Source organism: Mesoplodon mirus, assembly GCF_964341445.2.
Source record: "Mesoplodon mirus genome assembly, chromosome: 5".
NCBI classification, from domain to species: domain Eukaryota; kingdom Metazoa; phylum Chordata; class Mammalia; order Artiodactyla; family Ziphiidae; genus Mesoplodon; species Mesoplodon mirus.
Window position 1 is genome coordinate 45,778,891 of NC_138980.1, and position 15,352 is coordinate 45,794,242.

Consider the following 15,352-nt stretch of genomic DNA (forward strand, 5'->3'; position numbering starts at 1 on the left):
CTGCTGGTGCTGCTTGCAGGTCCCTTTGGAACCTTAGACCCCTTCGGAAGTGGGTCCTTCAATAGTGCTGAGGGCTTTGCCGACTTCAGCCAGATGTCCAAGGTAAAGCCCTTCCCACGGAGCCCCTGTGCCTCTGCCAGTGTCCTTGTGCCTCTTGTCGTGGGCTGCCAGGTGTAACTGTTTAATGCCACATATATATTTCTTTGGCACCTGTCAAACTCTGAAATGTATCCTCATGTGCGGTCGTGAGTCAGCAGACGGGGTCTAGAAAGTGCCCATGGCTGTGGCTGGACCCACTTCCCTTTCTCCAAGCGAAACTGCCAGAGCCCTGAGTCCATCCCCAAGGCGTAAGTGCTGCGGGCTCCCCGCTACTGCCACTGGTGTCTGATGGCAGTCAGACCTCAGGTGATAAAGTCGACTCTGTGGCTGAACAAAGTTGAGAAGGTCTTGGGCCCAGAGGGCCAGGCCTGGCGTGCAGCCCGCTGAGGCTGGAACCATGGGCCATGGGCCAGAAGGCGGGAGGTGTGTCTGGAGCTGCCCATGGACAGAACCCGAGAAGGATGTGGAAATCGAGGGCTAGGCTCGGTGAATAAATATGCAGGTGAAAAGTGAGCCATTCAGGAAGGACGATAGTCACTCCTGGTTGGACTGGATGGTGTCTACGCGGCCATAGTTACATAAACTGACTGTGGATGTAGTCCCGCAGATGGTGTTAGAGCTCTTTCGAGAGGGGCTTGGAGGGTGGTGCTTAACGTAGCAGGAAGTCAATAGATATGTCCAAAATGGACAGATCAAGAAATAAGAGTAGAAGCCCACGACTGAGAGGTAAATTCCAGAAGAAACTGCTAAGAAGTCGAAAATGTTGGCCTAGGTGAGTAGGTCTGCTGTTCTTTGTTCTAACCTTTAGTGTCCCTTGGTTTTGACCGTGAGCCTGTGTTTCTTTGCCAAGAATTAAGGGAAGCAGCGTTAGGTGTGCGCATCTTGGCCTCGGTGGGTGAGGGTGGGATCCCTCACAGATAAAGAGCTGCGTGTGGCACAGCCTGTGGCCGCGGAGCCATAAAGCCCTGCATTCTTTGTTTAGTCCACCTGTCTTTCCCAGCCGCCTGCTCTAGCCCAGGTACTGTGAGCACTGGGGGGCGACCACATTCAGATACGGTTCCTGACTCCTCGCTGGTGGGGGTGGGGTGGGGAGGGAGCCCCCCGGAGTGTGTGGGATGGGCACCCACGGTGGGGAGTCCTGGGCCCCCGGCACCACTCCCCCCGCATGCCAGCTCCTCAGGGCATCCTGCGTGCTTCCTCCACGTTCACTCAGCCCGCGGGGCTCACGACTGTCTGGGCGCTGATTACTCGTGGTTAGCAACGTGATTGTGGTGCGTGGCTTCCGAGAAACATTTGGGATTTTGTTTATGTTTTCAAAGAAACGCGCGAGTATAAACTGTTGAGGTAGCAAATGTAGCTTCTGGCCAGAGGCAGAGCATCTGTTTGCCCATTGGCCGCCGCAGAAGGGAGCCCAGAGGTGCTGGAGTTTTGGCCTCTCTCCTTCCAGTGCCTGGAGGGAATGAGCCTCCATCGCTCGTATGGGAACTGTGACGCTGACGGTCGGGGCACCATCTGGGATCAGCCAGAAGGGACCAGGGCCTGAGACTTGCCCTCATGTTTGCCTGTCACTGCGTGGCTGTTACACACACTCCTCGAGTGGAGCTGTGTGTCCTTGTCTTCTGTCCGTGCTTAGCGAGTGGAAAACCATCCCCTGAAATGAGAAAACTTCTGCCACACGGGGGCGGCAGTCTCCAGGGAAGGGGTTCACACTGTATTCTCAAGTTGGCACAAGTGGGCCCTCTCCCTGCTCAAGGCCGAGGAGGGAGTGAGAGCTAGCAGTGCCCCCGAGCTGGGACAAGGACAAGGGCATGAGCAGGGTCCTCTGTTTCAAGAAGCACCTGAGTTGAGGCTGTGTGTGGGGTGGCCAGCCTGGCGGGGCCCCGGATGGCAGGAACGGCCGCGTCTCCCTCCTCCAGGCAGTGCCTGCGTTTCCCATAGCTGCAGAAACACCCCAGAGCCGGGCAGTTCAGAACCTGGCCCTTCCCTCCTTCTGCCCGTTCTAACCTAAAGTTGCATTTTCCCTTTTCTAATTCCGCTTTCCCTCTCCTTGTCCTCGTGTCCCAGATCAGGCTGCACACACGTGCACTTGTGACTTCAGGGCCAGTGCCCCTTCCTGTTCATGGCGCTGGGCGGGACAGAGCTGGATGGGGCCATGGAAAGTTTGTCTCCAGTACTCCATTGTTTTGTTTCCATGATTCCATCAGCTCCTGATCTCATGCCACTTGCCCAACTGAATACAGGGCCCTAACCTCATAGGTCTCTGTTTTTCCCTTTTGGTTCCCTTTCTGTTTTTCAAGAACAACATTGTGTATATAAATAAAATGCTGAAGGAAATGAAAGTAAAGTGGCAAGAAGGTGTTTTTTTTTTTTTTTTGACTTCTTGGTGTGTGTGTGTGTGTGTGTGTGTGTGTGTGTGTGTGTGTGTGTGTGTGTTTTAACATCGCTATCTTTTCTCCACCTGAGTGGGGTGGGGAGGCAATGCACGCTGGCGATGCATGCTGGCTCCCTTTCTTAACTTCACCCTAAATTAGAGTGTCCTCCCTCTGCCTGGCAGTGCTAGAGGAGAGTGCCAGCCAGCAGTCTGACTCCAGTAGATTCCTTTGGGAAGTTCTCTGGGCTTGCACCCTTCGTTGAGGTCCCTCAACACCTGAGAAGATTTTTCTAGACAGTATTACCTTGCTTTAAGAACACATTCCCCAAAATAGATTTCAGAGAGCATCTGAGAATAAAAACAAGACTCTAACTTAATTATTTCACTCCTCCTGCCCCCCCAAAAAAACCACCTATGAAATACTTGACTGCCCATTGTCAGCCCATTTTCAGTTGTTTTTCAAGCGTGCATCCCTATTTAGGTCTTTTTTTTTTTTTTTTTTTTTTTAAGTTGAGAGTCGTTTGCTTTAAATCAATTCTTTAAACCATGAATCTCTTAGAGCTGCTTCTCATATAGTAGCTTTTCTGTCTGTCCTTTTTTCTTTTTCTTTTTTTTTTGGAGCACACTTCACTCTAGCCCAGCCAGAAAGCCCCTACCGGCTTTACTGAAACCCCTCTAAAAATAGCAACTTTCCCTGAAGCCGCAGCCTGAGTAGGAACCAGTCAGGTCCCAAAGGAAGCTTCTTGGGAAACTTCAAGTCATGAAAATTAGGATTCGGAAATGACGCAGGCTTTTTGGTGTCAGAAGTGATATAATTCCCTGCTGTGGGTGAACCAGGCGCTTACAGTTGGAACCCTTTCACCTTGGAGCGGGCCCACTGGCTCCGTGGGTTTAGACAGACGAGGGGGCGGAGAGTCGGCTTGGCCCGTGGAGTTTCCAGCCAGCCGGGAGGCTCACTGCAGCTCGCGCTCCAGGCTGGGGGTTGCACGGGCTGAGTGGACAAGGGCCCCGTGCACCCCACAACTCTGGGGGGGGTCACGTGCAGAGAGCCCTGGGTGTCCCTCTACACCCTTCCCCAGAGCTGGCACCTTCGCAGCACCCAAGACAAGAACTGGGGCCCACTCGGGCCTCGGGGGCTGGTCGCGCCTCCACTCTGCCAAGAGATTGGTTTTGATTCCCTCCTGCCTGTCTCAGGTTGTGGCGAGGGTAGCAAGAGTCCTAGACCCAGGCTGTGTCCTGGGAACGGCAGAAGCAGAGGCACCAGCATTCCCTCGCTCTCCATCTCCTTAGCCCCCACTGCGTCTTCTTTCCCAACCAGCAGACCCTAACCCACTCACTTTAGAGCTAAGCTGCTGGTCGACACGGCACCTTAGCTCTACTGCTCTCTTCGTCTGGGAAAGGCTCTGTGAATGATGGGAAGCAGCAGAAATGAAGCATCGGTGGCCGATGGAGCGTTTGCAGATTCTCGCGGGCATCCAAGAGAGTTCTAGTCACATCCACATCCTTGGCGTGATAATAATCATGCTATCTTTGTGCTGATGCGGTCGAGGCGCCACCGGAGCAATTTATGCATTACCTTTCGTTTTCCTGCCGCAGCCCTGCAAGCTGGGGCCTGTCATTATTGTTGTTTCATAGACGAGGAAACAGAGGCACGGAGCCGGTAGCAGGGCCTCCAGATCCCACCCCAACCACTGTGCTCTGCAGCAGACGTTCTGGAAACTCGAGCAGCAGGTTTTGCAGAGACTCCCAGACTTTTGTACCGAAAAGGACAAGCGTCACAGAGCCTGGGAAAGGCGGGGGAGCAGCAGTGGAGGGAGGGACCTCCTCGCCCCGCTGTAGCCCTTCTGGCTCAGAGCTTCCCGGCGGGCCCAGGTGGTCTTGGCAGGGAAATGAGTCTTTCCCATTAGACCCCATCCTCCCCAGGGCCTTCTGCCCTGCTCTGCCTCTTGCCTGCATCTGCGCATGTCTCCCTCATGGGCATGAGGACAGTCCCCAGACCTCCTGTGGGGGGCGGGGGGCGGGCTGCCAGCAGCCAAGGGCAGGGCCTGAGAGCCCTGGCCCAGGAGGTGGATGGCGTGGGTTCCCGCCCTGACTCCCCCACTGAGGTGCTGTGTGACTAGCAGGTTAGGCATCTCCTCCCCGTGCCTCAGTTTCCCTGCGTATAAGATAGAAGTGGTGACAGTAGGACTTGTCCCAAGGCCGTTGGGAAGATGTGAGAAGATCAGCGAGCGTCTCCTACCCTGGCGAGTGAGCGTCTCCTACCCTGGCGGCCCCAGAGGCTTGTGGGGAGGAACCAGGGCGCCCAGTGGGCTTGGCTGAGTGTGCAGCAGCCACTCCGGGCCCCCTCCTCCTCCCTGTGGGCTGGCCGCCTCTCTCCCACCTGAGGCTAGTATCTAGGTACCAGGGGCAGGGGCGGCCGCATGCCCGTCCCCGTGACTGGATCCGGAAGAGGGGGAGCCGCGTCCCTGTGACTGGCATCAGCCCTTCTCCCCACTTCTCCAGTGATGGGTCGGAACCAGATTACCTAAGAAGGCCCCACAAGTGCACTCTTGTGTTCCTGCTTTGTTTTGTGTCCCTTGACCTGCCCCACTGGGGAGGGCATTGCAAGTGCCCCTCCTCACGCAACCCCCCCTCCACTGCTGCTGCGTGTGGCCCACCCTGTCCCACTGCGCCTCTCCTTTCCTTTGCTTTTTGAGGACCTTATCAGCATTTTCACTCCCGTGTCCACCAATTCCTTTAGTGTCTAGCAGCTATGAATCTCCTTGCTCTACTTTTTCCTAAATGTGGTCTCCCACCTCTGTAGAAAGTAGTCTCCTCCCTTTGGGGTGCAGCTCTGGCTGTCTGTGCTTATCCGTCTGTCGGTGGAGGTTTGTTGTGCCCGGTACTGTGCTGGTGCTCCAGGTGAGGGTGCACAGGTAGACAAGTCCCTGCCTGCTGCAGGCAGTTGGTAGGTGTGCGCCCTGTCACTGGTACTTGCCCTTCAGGCAGCTTGCCCCAGTTAGGTGAGAGGGGCCTGAGTACCCATCACTGTGGCGTGATAGTGTGTGTCCCGTCAGCTCCCACCAGGATGTCCGAGCAGGCAGTTAGTGGGAAGGGGTGTCAGGGAGAGCTCTGGGGGCGGCAGTGAGGTCTAGCCAGTCTCTGAGGAAGAAGAGGGGCTTGAGGTGGACGGGGTGGGCTGAGCCCCCAGTTGGGGACCCTGTATGTATGGAGGCCTCGAGATGGGGCACAAGGGGGTTCCAGGCACCAGGGAACTGGCCAGGAGAGGGTTGGGGCAACTGCAGGGATGAAGCTAAAGCCCTGGACAGTGGCAGGTGGGTAGGGTGGTGAGGGGCTGTGAGGGAGGCCCTGCGTGACTTGAGGAGTGCTTGGAAGTTACCTTCAAGCTTCAGGGCTGTTCAGTGCTACTACCCAACCCCCATCTACCTACCTCCCTACCTGCCTGGCAGCTGTACCTACCCATCTACCCACCTGCCCACCCATCTATCCAGGCATCTCTCTGTTGCTGGTTGACATGGTCCCTCCTGGGTCTGAGGTGGTAGATGTGGAGATGGGTAGAAGCAGGAGGAGGCTGGGGGAGGGTCCGGGCCAGAGGTGACAAGAGCCCACTGGAGGCAGCGATGACTGTGCCCACGGGGCTGTGGTGGGCTCTGACCTGAGCCACTGGGTCAGGCAGCCCACGGGCACAGAGAGGGTCTGGTGCCGCTCTGACCCAGCGCCTGACACTGACTGAAGGGGGGGATGCTGGGCGCATCTCTGAAGTATGAGCAGGAAGCCCAGGGGACCCTGGGGTCAGGAGAGACCTGATATCCCCCTGTGGGTGGCAGGGAGCACCCCACCCCCACCCCATGTCAGAAGCCCGTCGAGGCACCGGGCTACTCTCACCTGCTCTGTGTGTTTGCTGGCTGCTCCTCACAGGCCAGAGGACCCCGGCTGTTGAGGGTGGAGGAAAGTGGGGGGGGGCTTGTGAGAGACTCTGGGCCCGAGTGGCGGCCGTGCTGTGCACCCCGGAGGGCTCGGTGGACGTCCGCTGCCTCCGTGTTAACGATTATTTCTGCCTCTCTTTCGTGTCCTCTCTTACAGCCCCCAACTTCTGGCCCTTTCACCTCCTCCTTTGGAGGGGCAGGATGCTCAGATGACCCCTTTAAAAGTAAACAGGACACTCCCGCTCTGCCTCCGAAGAAACCTGCTCCTCCGCGGCCTAAACCGCCCAGCGGTCAGTACGCTTTCTTCTCTCACAGCCACCCGCCCACCGTCGCCAGGTGGCGGGGGCACTGAGGGCCCCTCCTTTTACCAGCCCAGAGTAGAGCAGACGCTGCAGGGCCTGCACTCAGAGCAGGAGGGTCTCCCCTCCGCCCCGTCGCCTGGGTCTGCACACACTGTGTGCCTGGGACATGCTTCCCGCCCCACCTGCCCTCGCCTCGTCGTCTGGGCCCCTTGGCTCTGGGCTCTATGTGGGGCTCCAGGGTGGTCTCGGGAAGGCCAAGAGCTCAGAGCTCTCCTTGCGGTCGGGAGAGCTGCCGCATGGCCCCCGGTTCAGCATGCAGTCGGGGCCCCTCCGGCCTCCCCACCCGACCCGAGCTCTTTCCCAGGTTGGCTCAGGGAGGGCCCAGGGGTGGGGACGGCAGCAGCAGTGGCTGAGGCCCCCCCTCAATCCAGTGCCTCCAGACTGGTTAAGGACTTGGGGAGGGGTGGGGGGGGGTCTTCCTTGGCCGTGTTTGATGTGAGAGGAGGCAGGATGGCTCGGGGCTCCCTTCTCCTCCGCTCCAGCCCCAGCATCTAGGTGGATGGCTCCGAGCAAGGGGTTTCCTGTAGACTGTACCTCTCCTGGCTGCGGTGGTGTGGCTGCTTTCTCTCAGGAGTGAGCTTGGCATGTCCGCCTGAGGATGCTGAGGACTGTTAGCTCAGGCAGGGGACCTCTCTTACGTGAGGGCGATAGGCCAACAGGCCAGGTTACCAGACTCAAAAGCAGAAAGCTATTGCTCCAAGCGGCAGAGGGATTCACTGCAATTTCCCAGTCGATTTATCTGTCCGCTCTTCATCATTCGTGCTCATCTCCCAGCAAAGTCACCTATGTTGTCCTTAGACTTCTGGGTGGCCACAGGAGAACCACACGCTCCCTCGGTCGTGCCTTCTGTTCCACAGCCTTCCTCTCCCCGGTCCTTTCTGTCGGAGGGCGGTGCTCTCCTTCCCGCCCGAGCTCACCCTTCCCCATCAGTCTGCTCCGGGGACTCGCCTTGGTACCTTGTGGTCATCAGTGCAGGCCCCCAAGCTCTCTAGTTTCAAGGGGTCATCAGTCCAAGGCTGGCCAGTCTTCCTACACCTGCCACTGGAGCCAAACAGAGGGGAAGCTATTTAAAAACGCTCCCTCTCCCCTTCTGTCACCTGGGCTGGCCAGGGCTTTCTCTCAGGAGGACAGGAACTCCGCCTGCATTGCCCAGTTTGGCCTCCTTGTGGATGGGTCATGAGAGAAAGCACGACCAACAGGCGGGGTGAATTTATAACAGGTTTTCTGTGAACTGTGAGCAGAAACACACACATAAAGAGATCACTTCTGTAAGCCACGCATCAAAGGCATTTATCATAAAACGGGGGAGAAAAGCAAAAACAACAAAGGAATTCCCTTGTGTCTGTGAGAGGCCGCTTATATATACCTTAGAGGCAGTGGCCCTTAGGGAACCCCTGATGGTCTCCTGATGGAATGACATTGGGCCTTCTCACTCCGCCTGAAAGATGGGAGCCACAGCACACCTGCACACACGTGCACACGCAGTCACACACTGCACTCGTGCACACGCTCTCACAGTGCTTGCATACACCTGCATGCACACTGCACACGTGAAAGTACACACACACGAGTGCACACACGCCCAGCAGCTCAGCATCTGTCGGGCCTTGTGGAGGAGCTGCTCCCCTCATTGGCTGTGGCAGGCGCAGAGCTTCACTCTCAGGGTTTCTTGGAAACACTCATCTCGGCCTCCTCCCCTTCCCTGAACCAATGCTGGGTGCTTTTGAACTTGCCCTCCGCTGTCACCTCCCCTTGTGTCTCCCTCTGCGAGCCTCTCCACCCCGCCTTGGCTTCTGCTTTCAGTGTGTTGTGGACTTAGAAAGCAGAGCCCGCCAGAGGCACGGCTCACCTCCTTGGAGCTGACTTCAGGGCTCGGGCTTTTTAGAGCGCTGTCCACGTTTGGGGAGGTTTGGCCCTGTATGCCGGGGGTCTCAGGCTGCCTTTGCTCGTGGCTTTGGGCTGCCGCAACCTTGCTGTGCCACAGCCTGCTAGGTGCCAGGTGCCCCGAATATCCTCTTCACATCACAGCCCTCAAGGTGCACGTGCATGACTGTTTGCTTGCCAGATTCCAGCAAGACCCGCAAAGACGGGGCAGGCACCATGATGCCCTCTTACCGGAACTGGAAAGGGAAGTGAGAGAGGTCACGTGTGACCCAAGGTCACGCAGCAAGGTGGTAGCAGGACCAGCCCTGGACCCAGGGACCACCGCCACCCCCCTGCCGGCCTCCCACCCCCATAGACAACTGTAATGAGAATCAAGCTGTGAGGTTCGGGTGCTCTGGACAATAGTCAGCTTGTGTGCAGTGCTTAATCTGTGAGCGGCCACGATGTGTCTGCGTAGAGGCCTAAATGTCTCTCGTCTGGTTCTCACCTAGAAGCAGTGGCTGAACAGGAAATCCCTGCGTTGTACACACTGCTGGGTGGTAGGTACACAGTGTGGCGGGTGCCGCTGGAACACTTCCAGTGATGTTTCTGCTGTGATTTCATACTAACCTCTAACAACCTGGAAATTGCTGGCTGTGCCGATGCCGATGTACCCGCGAGGGACACCTGACCCAGCAGGTGGATGTAGGTGGGTGGGGGGCATTTGGCTCTTTGAGGGATGCGCAGGAAGGTGTCCACCCCACGCTGCTTCCCTGATTGAGGGAATTGGAGCCCAGCTGTGCACACTGCTCTCCCCTCCCCAATCCAGGCCGCAAGGAGCAAGGCCACTTAAACAGGAGCCGCCTGGCAGTTATCCGGTTCTTAGCAAGACAGGTCAGCAGAGGAGAGTTGGAGGAAGTCCCACTCAGAACGGTTGTTATGAAAGCATCAGGCCTGGCTCTTGTTTTCTTGGCTGCTAAAGATGAGAAGCAACCAAGAAGATGGCCAAGTGTTGTTGTCATTGTTTTTGTAAGAAAACAAAGTCCAGCAATTTGCAAGGGAGGGAATGGAATGTGCTTTTCTGCTCATCTTGCTGACCCAGCCTTTTCCCACTTCGAGGGGCCGCGTGGCCAGCATGTGGCAGTGGCCACCTTCACCTGGGAACGCCGGGCGGTCACGCTCAAGGGCCATCCTGACATGTGGGGGAGCGTTGGTCCCAGGCGGCTGAGCTGGGAGGAGATGAGGCAGGTACCCTGCTCCCGGGGACGTGTGGCCCTGGCGGTCGAGCTGTGATCCCGCGAAGGTAGGCGAGTGGAGAGTCCAGCCTGCTGGGTGATAATGATTTTTCTCACAACCCACACACACAGCTTCGTACCTGCACTCCAAAAACCAAGAGGAAGGAGTGGGCTCTTCTGTAACCCTCGCCACCCCACGTGTGAAATGGGTCTGACTGGCCACATTCCCACTTGAGGCTTGTCTGCAGGGGACCCAGAGGTTTCTAGAACCCTGCCAGGTCTTTGCGCCTGGAGTCGGCTCCGATGTGTGAGGCCAGGACAGGCGAATCTGATGCCATATCCCTCCAGCATCTGGGCCACCCGTCCCACTAGAATCCCGAGAGGCTGTGTGATCGGGATGGTTTCACGTTCCAGCCTCTTCCATCTCCCTGAGGGGCTCTGGGCAAGTGTCTTAACCTCGCCGAACCTCAGTTTCCCTGCCTGAACATGGGACCAACTCTGGCCTAGCATGTGGCCTCCATGGTAAGTGCCTTGCACAGTGATTACCATGATGGGCATGGTGTGCATCCCCCAACCCATCCCCAGGGTACAGAGACCAGGACTCGGGGTCCTCCTTCCCTAGCTCCTTTCCCGGGAAAGACAGAGGCTGGGCCTGAGGTGGACATATGCATACAGGGATTTATCAAGGGATCCTTTTCCCCCATGAGATTGCAGTTTAGCAGAAATCTTTGCAGTTGAAAAAAAGTCAGAGCGTGGGTAGTTGAACTTCAAAGAGGTCTCCAGGGTCCTCTCTGGCGAAGCTCAGCTGTCGTCACTCGTGGGACCAAATGCACGTTTGGGTCTGAGTTACTCCTGGTTTTTGGGGTGCCATCTCTTGTGCACCAGGGGCTTCAGTTTTTACATTCTGTGGGAGCTGTTTTTTTGTTTGTGTTTTTAAGCTTGATTAAAGATTAATTGACATGCGACAAACACACGTATATAAGCATCAGCCTGTGCAGTCACAGTGGGGATCCCACCAACTGGGACCCTCACCAGCGTTCTCTGGGAAAGAGTTCTGGTGCCATAGGTGTGTGACCGGCACAGCCCGCGGCTGGCCGTCTGCTCTGACCCAAGCCAGAAAGTGGACCTTTGGGGGCTGTCAAGAATCGCCCTCTGTGGCATGTGCACGGAGCTTTGGCGTCAGCGCTGAGTTCTCTGTGCCTGGAGGTCTTTTCTAGAAAGGTCTATCAAGGTATGAAATGACCAGCAGGTGTCTGTTTGGGGTAGAGAGAATTGGTTTCTTCTAGGCAGATGCAAAACAGACCGTTCTGGCAGCCGCCGAAACCTGTCCGTTAGAGTTAGCGCTGGCACACCTCCCCCAGGTAAACAGCGGTGTGCTTTCTGCAACGGACCGGAGATCGAGATCAGTCAGAGCTCACCGCTAAAGAGTTTCTAGGTAAAAGTTGTTGATTTGCAAAGGGAGAAACAGATTTTTTTTTTAAGTGCAGGAAATGGCTGTGTGGGTGTCAGTGATTGGGCCTCGCGCCTGCGGCGACAGATAGCGGGATCCTGTGCCCCGGGCCCCACCCTTGCCACTTCCTGCAAGTGCAGCCCCGCGTTGCGGTTCCTGCAGCGCCCGGGTGACACCAGCTAGCGCGCCTTCACCGCTAACCAGCCAGTCACCTTTAACCTTTCCCCAATTTAATTATTATTACTGCTAATAACCTTTGCACCTTCAGGATAAAACCATGCACACACTGGTGATGTCTTTCTGAACCCTTCCCCTTCCCATAATTCTTCCAACACACACAGGACAATGGGATACCATTTAACTGGGGTCCTGTTTGGTTCAAGTGATTCTCAAAAAGTAAATAGATAAATAGTCATTTCTCCCCTAGAACATGAGTCCCCTCCCACAGCCATGACTGACTCCACACAGGGTGACTGGCTGCGGAATCTTTCTCCTGGGCGGTTTTCTGGTTGCCACCCACTCTTGGGCCAGCCCGCTGGCTCGGTAGTCTGCTTGACCGTCCCGGGAGCTGCCACACAGGACTCGGTCAGGGAGGACACCCCGGGTTCGTCCGTGACGCCAGCCCAGGTGTGTGCTTGGCTCTGAGATGCCAGGCTGGGGGTGAAACCAGGGTGGTCATCCTTGGCCCGTGTGGGTTCTGTCCCCTTGTTTATTGCACAAGATCCACTCTTAAAATGGCTTCTCCAGTTGAGCCGTGCGGTTAGCACCTCAGCCTTGAGCTTAACTACTTTAATTCCGTTCCCACGATGATTTCAGAGAGATAATTTGGTGGGTACCTGTGAAGTTCTAGAACGGGACAAAAGCAGTTCACTGCCAGCTCGAGGAGCCTGGAAAATTGTGGCAGTTGCCAGCCAGCCAGGGTTGGGGTGCTCCAGGGGAGCCTCAGGCGCCCAGCCTGGCAGAGTCCTCCTTTCCCACAGGCCACCCCCTGCCCGCCGGGAGCTTCTGTGCCAGGGCTGGGCGGGACCCCTGACAACATGTGCTCGAGAGCCGGCTCCCAGCAGAGGGAGAAAAGTCATTGTCCTCTCAGCCTCTTAACCTGTAAAACGCCTGGAGATGAATTGCTCTTTGGGGTGAATTTCTGTTCTGCAAAGTTGGCAGAGTTCGAAAATAGAAGCATTTGCCTACCTTAGCACACGCCCACCCTCCTGCACCCGGAATCGAGCGGTGGATTGAGTGGGAGTTGAGTGACGCTTTTGTTGCCTGTTGCTCAGCGGGGTGCGAGTGCCCAGGCTTGGCGTTCTGGAGCAGAGGAGTCAGGGCTCAGCCCGCTGGTCTCTGGCGGCGGGGTGTAGCGGGGCCTCGGGTTGGGGTGCAGGCTCGCAGAGTGTGGACTCTCCTCTCTGCTGTCTGTGCATCCGTGTGAGCAGACAGCAGCGGCCACCTGGACCCCGGCCCCCTCCCCGGCCACCGGGGGAGTGCCTCGTGTACCTGCCCCCAGGCCTCCCGCAGCCCCTTGGTTCCACCTACAGCAAGGTGAGGGGGCCCAGGAAGATGTTCCCTGTGCAGCCCTTGCTGTTCTGATGGGATGAATGTGGTCCCTCATCCCTCCATCTCTCACATTGAGAGCACTGAGTCAACCCCCCGCCGCCACCATTGTCAGTTGCAAAACAGCACATGTGTGTATCTGAGTGGGTGGTGGGAACTGGCCGTAAAGGGAGTGAGAGTGGGCGGGTCCCCCATCTACTGCAGGCTCTCTCGGCTCCTTTCGTGCGGCCCCTACAACGGAAGGGGGCTCCGGGTGGGCTCTGCACCCCCCCCCTCCAGTGCACAGATGCCTTCAAACTGGCTTCCAGACCCGCTGTGTGGCACCCTGGGGATTTTGTTAAATGTGGGCACAGCGCTTCTCTGCCCATGCAGTGGGGCGTTCTGGCAGCGTTGGCACTGCTCTATAGGGAGGAACAAAGCCTGGGCCACCACGGCCCCAGGGCTCTCCCCACCAGGCTGTAGCTAACATCTCCTTTGTCCCCCGCCCAAGGCACCCTAGGCCCCTCAGAGGGACGAGGCAGGCCAGCACACAGGGCTGATTCAGCAGAGTGTGTTGCAGGCGCAAATCAAAGAACAAATATGATTTTTCAAAAAGCAGAACTGTGAGACCTGCCAGTCTGCATTATTTTAGTTGCAAAGACTGATTTGTGATTTATAAATTCGTTTATATGTCATGTACCCCCTCCCCGTTTTTCCTGCAGAACTAAAGTAGCCCCTGTCAGGTTTCCATATGAATGTCTTAGGAGCTTTTCATGGAAACCTTGAAAATTGTATTTTTCAGTCCAAAGGATATTTGTCTTTTGAGGACCCCAAAAGTGTGGCTACTTTCCCCCCTTCTCTCCTTTTCCTTCTGACAGTGCGAAGACCCCACATCCAGTGGGCTCCTCAGCCTTGACTACCCCGGGCACCTCACAGAGAATGAAAAACGCATCAGTTCAGGGGGCGCCTGGTGGATAATAGTAAATATTTGTTCAGCTTTTCTCAACAATTCAGAACCAAACCTCATCCTGTTCCCTTCAATGCATTAAGCAGATTTTTCTTAAAATTCAGTAAATATTTTTAGTGGAAAATCTCAAGACTGTGATGGTGGGGACCTCAGATTTTATCTGCCGGTGCTGTGCTGCTTGGCACGGCTTTGATCTGCCGGGTTTGCCTTCTCCTCGCGTGTGCATCAGCCACAGCGAGCGGGGCTGGTGTCTGCAGGACTCCTCGCTGGCAAGCCTGTGGGTCACGTCCTGAGAAATTAGCTCTCCTCGCTCTCCCGCCCCATCCCGCCACGGGGGGACGTGTGTTTTTCACGTGTGTTGGTGAAAAGCGATCTTCTTCAGTAAAAAGTTCCCAAGTGATTATGGATGTGAAAGGTTGTGCTCCGGACAGCCTGCTTTCTCTCTCCCTGCAGTTAAGCTTTTTTGGTGGGTTTAAGGGGGCAGGAAGGGAGGCACCAAGGTGACAAGGAGTGCCTCCTCCCAGCCACAGCTCTCCTGTGTAGTATGACTCTCGGAAGCCTGGAGGTTGTGTAGGCGTCCCCTATAGTATAGGACAAGTGACAGTTGTGTAGGTGTCCCCTGTAGTGTAGGACGAGTGACTGTTGTGTAGGTGTCCCCCGTAGTGTAGGACGAGTGACAGTTGTGTGGACGTCCCGTGTTGCAACGAATGGCAGTTTGGGAACGTCCTGTGTTGTGTACGGTAGTAGCTCAGGTGGGGCAGCTGTCCTGACCACAAACCTTTGTTTTTTATTTTTGTGTTTTGTTGTTTTTGTATATAAGTCTCATCTACAGAACTGCATTTTCCAACTGCAGCCCTCAATCTTATAAATAGAACGCAGCAAGTATCTGGTTGGGATGAAAACATACACTCAGACTCATGTCTATTTTTGATATTTTCATTCATCCGATTTATTGAGACCCCCCCCCCCAAAATCACCCAACCCTCTTACTTTTCTTCTAAGTAAAGAATTTCAAGCAAGAGAACCTGGCCTCTCTCAGTGTTCATGTTTGTACGTTGAGGGGGATTTGTGTTCCATCATTCTCTCCACTCGCCGCCGCTGCAGGGACCCTCCCGGCAGAGAGCTTCCCGAGAGGCGAGGAGTGAGGGTCGGCACGGGCTTCACCACTGCTGGGTTGCCGGGGGCCTGTGTGGCCTCGGAAAGTTCAGATGTAGGAGAATAAAAGACCTTGCTACCAGGGTGGGGCCGGCCACCGAGGTTTTTTTTAACAGCACACACCGTGGTAAACCATCGGGTTCATATTGTTTTTGCTCAAGGCCGTCCTGTGTGTGGTTTCGGTGCACCGCTGGGGTAGCTGCTGAAACTGCTGCGGTTTGAAATAAGTCCTATTCTGTCCTATCCTCAACCTTGCGTTCCTCCCCCTGGTCATGAAGACTTCTCTGAGTGACGGAGAGTCTCTCTGGGGGGCGCAGCAGCAGCTTCCAGCCCCCAGGGCTGGAAGTCGCAGCCTCCAGCCTCTGCAGTCACAGCCTCCCCTACGCTCAGGGCTCCC

At 56.2% G+C, this 15,352-nt stretch overlaps 1 protein-coding gene across 15 annotated transcripts in view; it reads left to right on the top strand.

Annotated features, from left to right (window-relative positions):
- The window catches only part of EPS15L1 (epidermal growth factor receptor pathway substrate 15 like 1), a 100,430-nt gene that overhangs the window by 72,511 nt on the left and 12,567 nt on the right, over positions 1-15,352 (top strand). For 7 of the 15 annotated variants that reach the window (XM_082621148.1, XM_082621136.1, XM_082621149.1 and 4 more), the window contains 3 exons: positions 20-102; positions 6,554-6,686; positions 9,134-9,181. In XM_082621148.1, coding sequence (XP_082477274.1) covers positions 20-102; positions 6,554-6,686; positions 9,134-9,181 — 264 coding nt within the window. The remainder of the gene's footprint in view (positions 1-19; positions 103-6,553; positions 6,687-9,133; positions 9,182-15,352) is intronic. The other 8 variants (XM_082621145.1, XM_082621140.1, XM_082621146.1 and 5 more) reach the window with 3 other exon arrangements.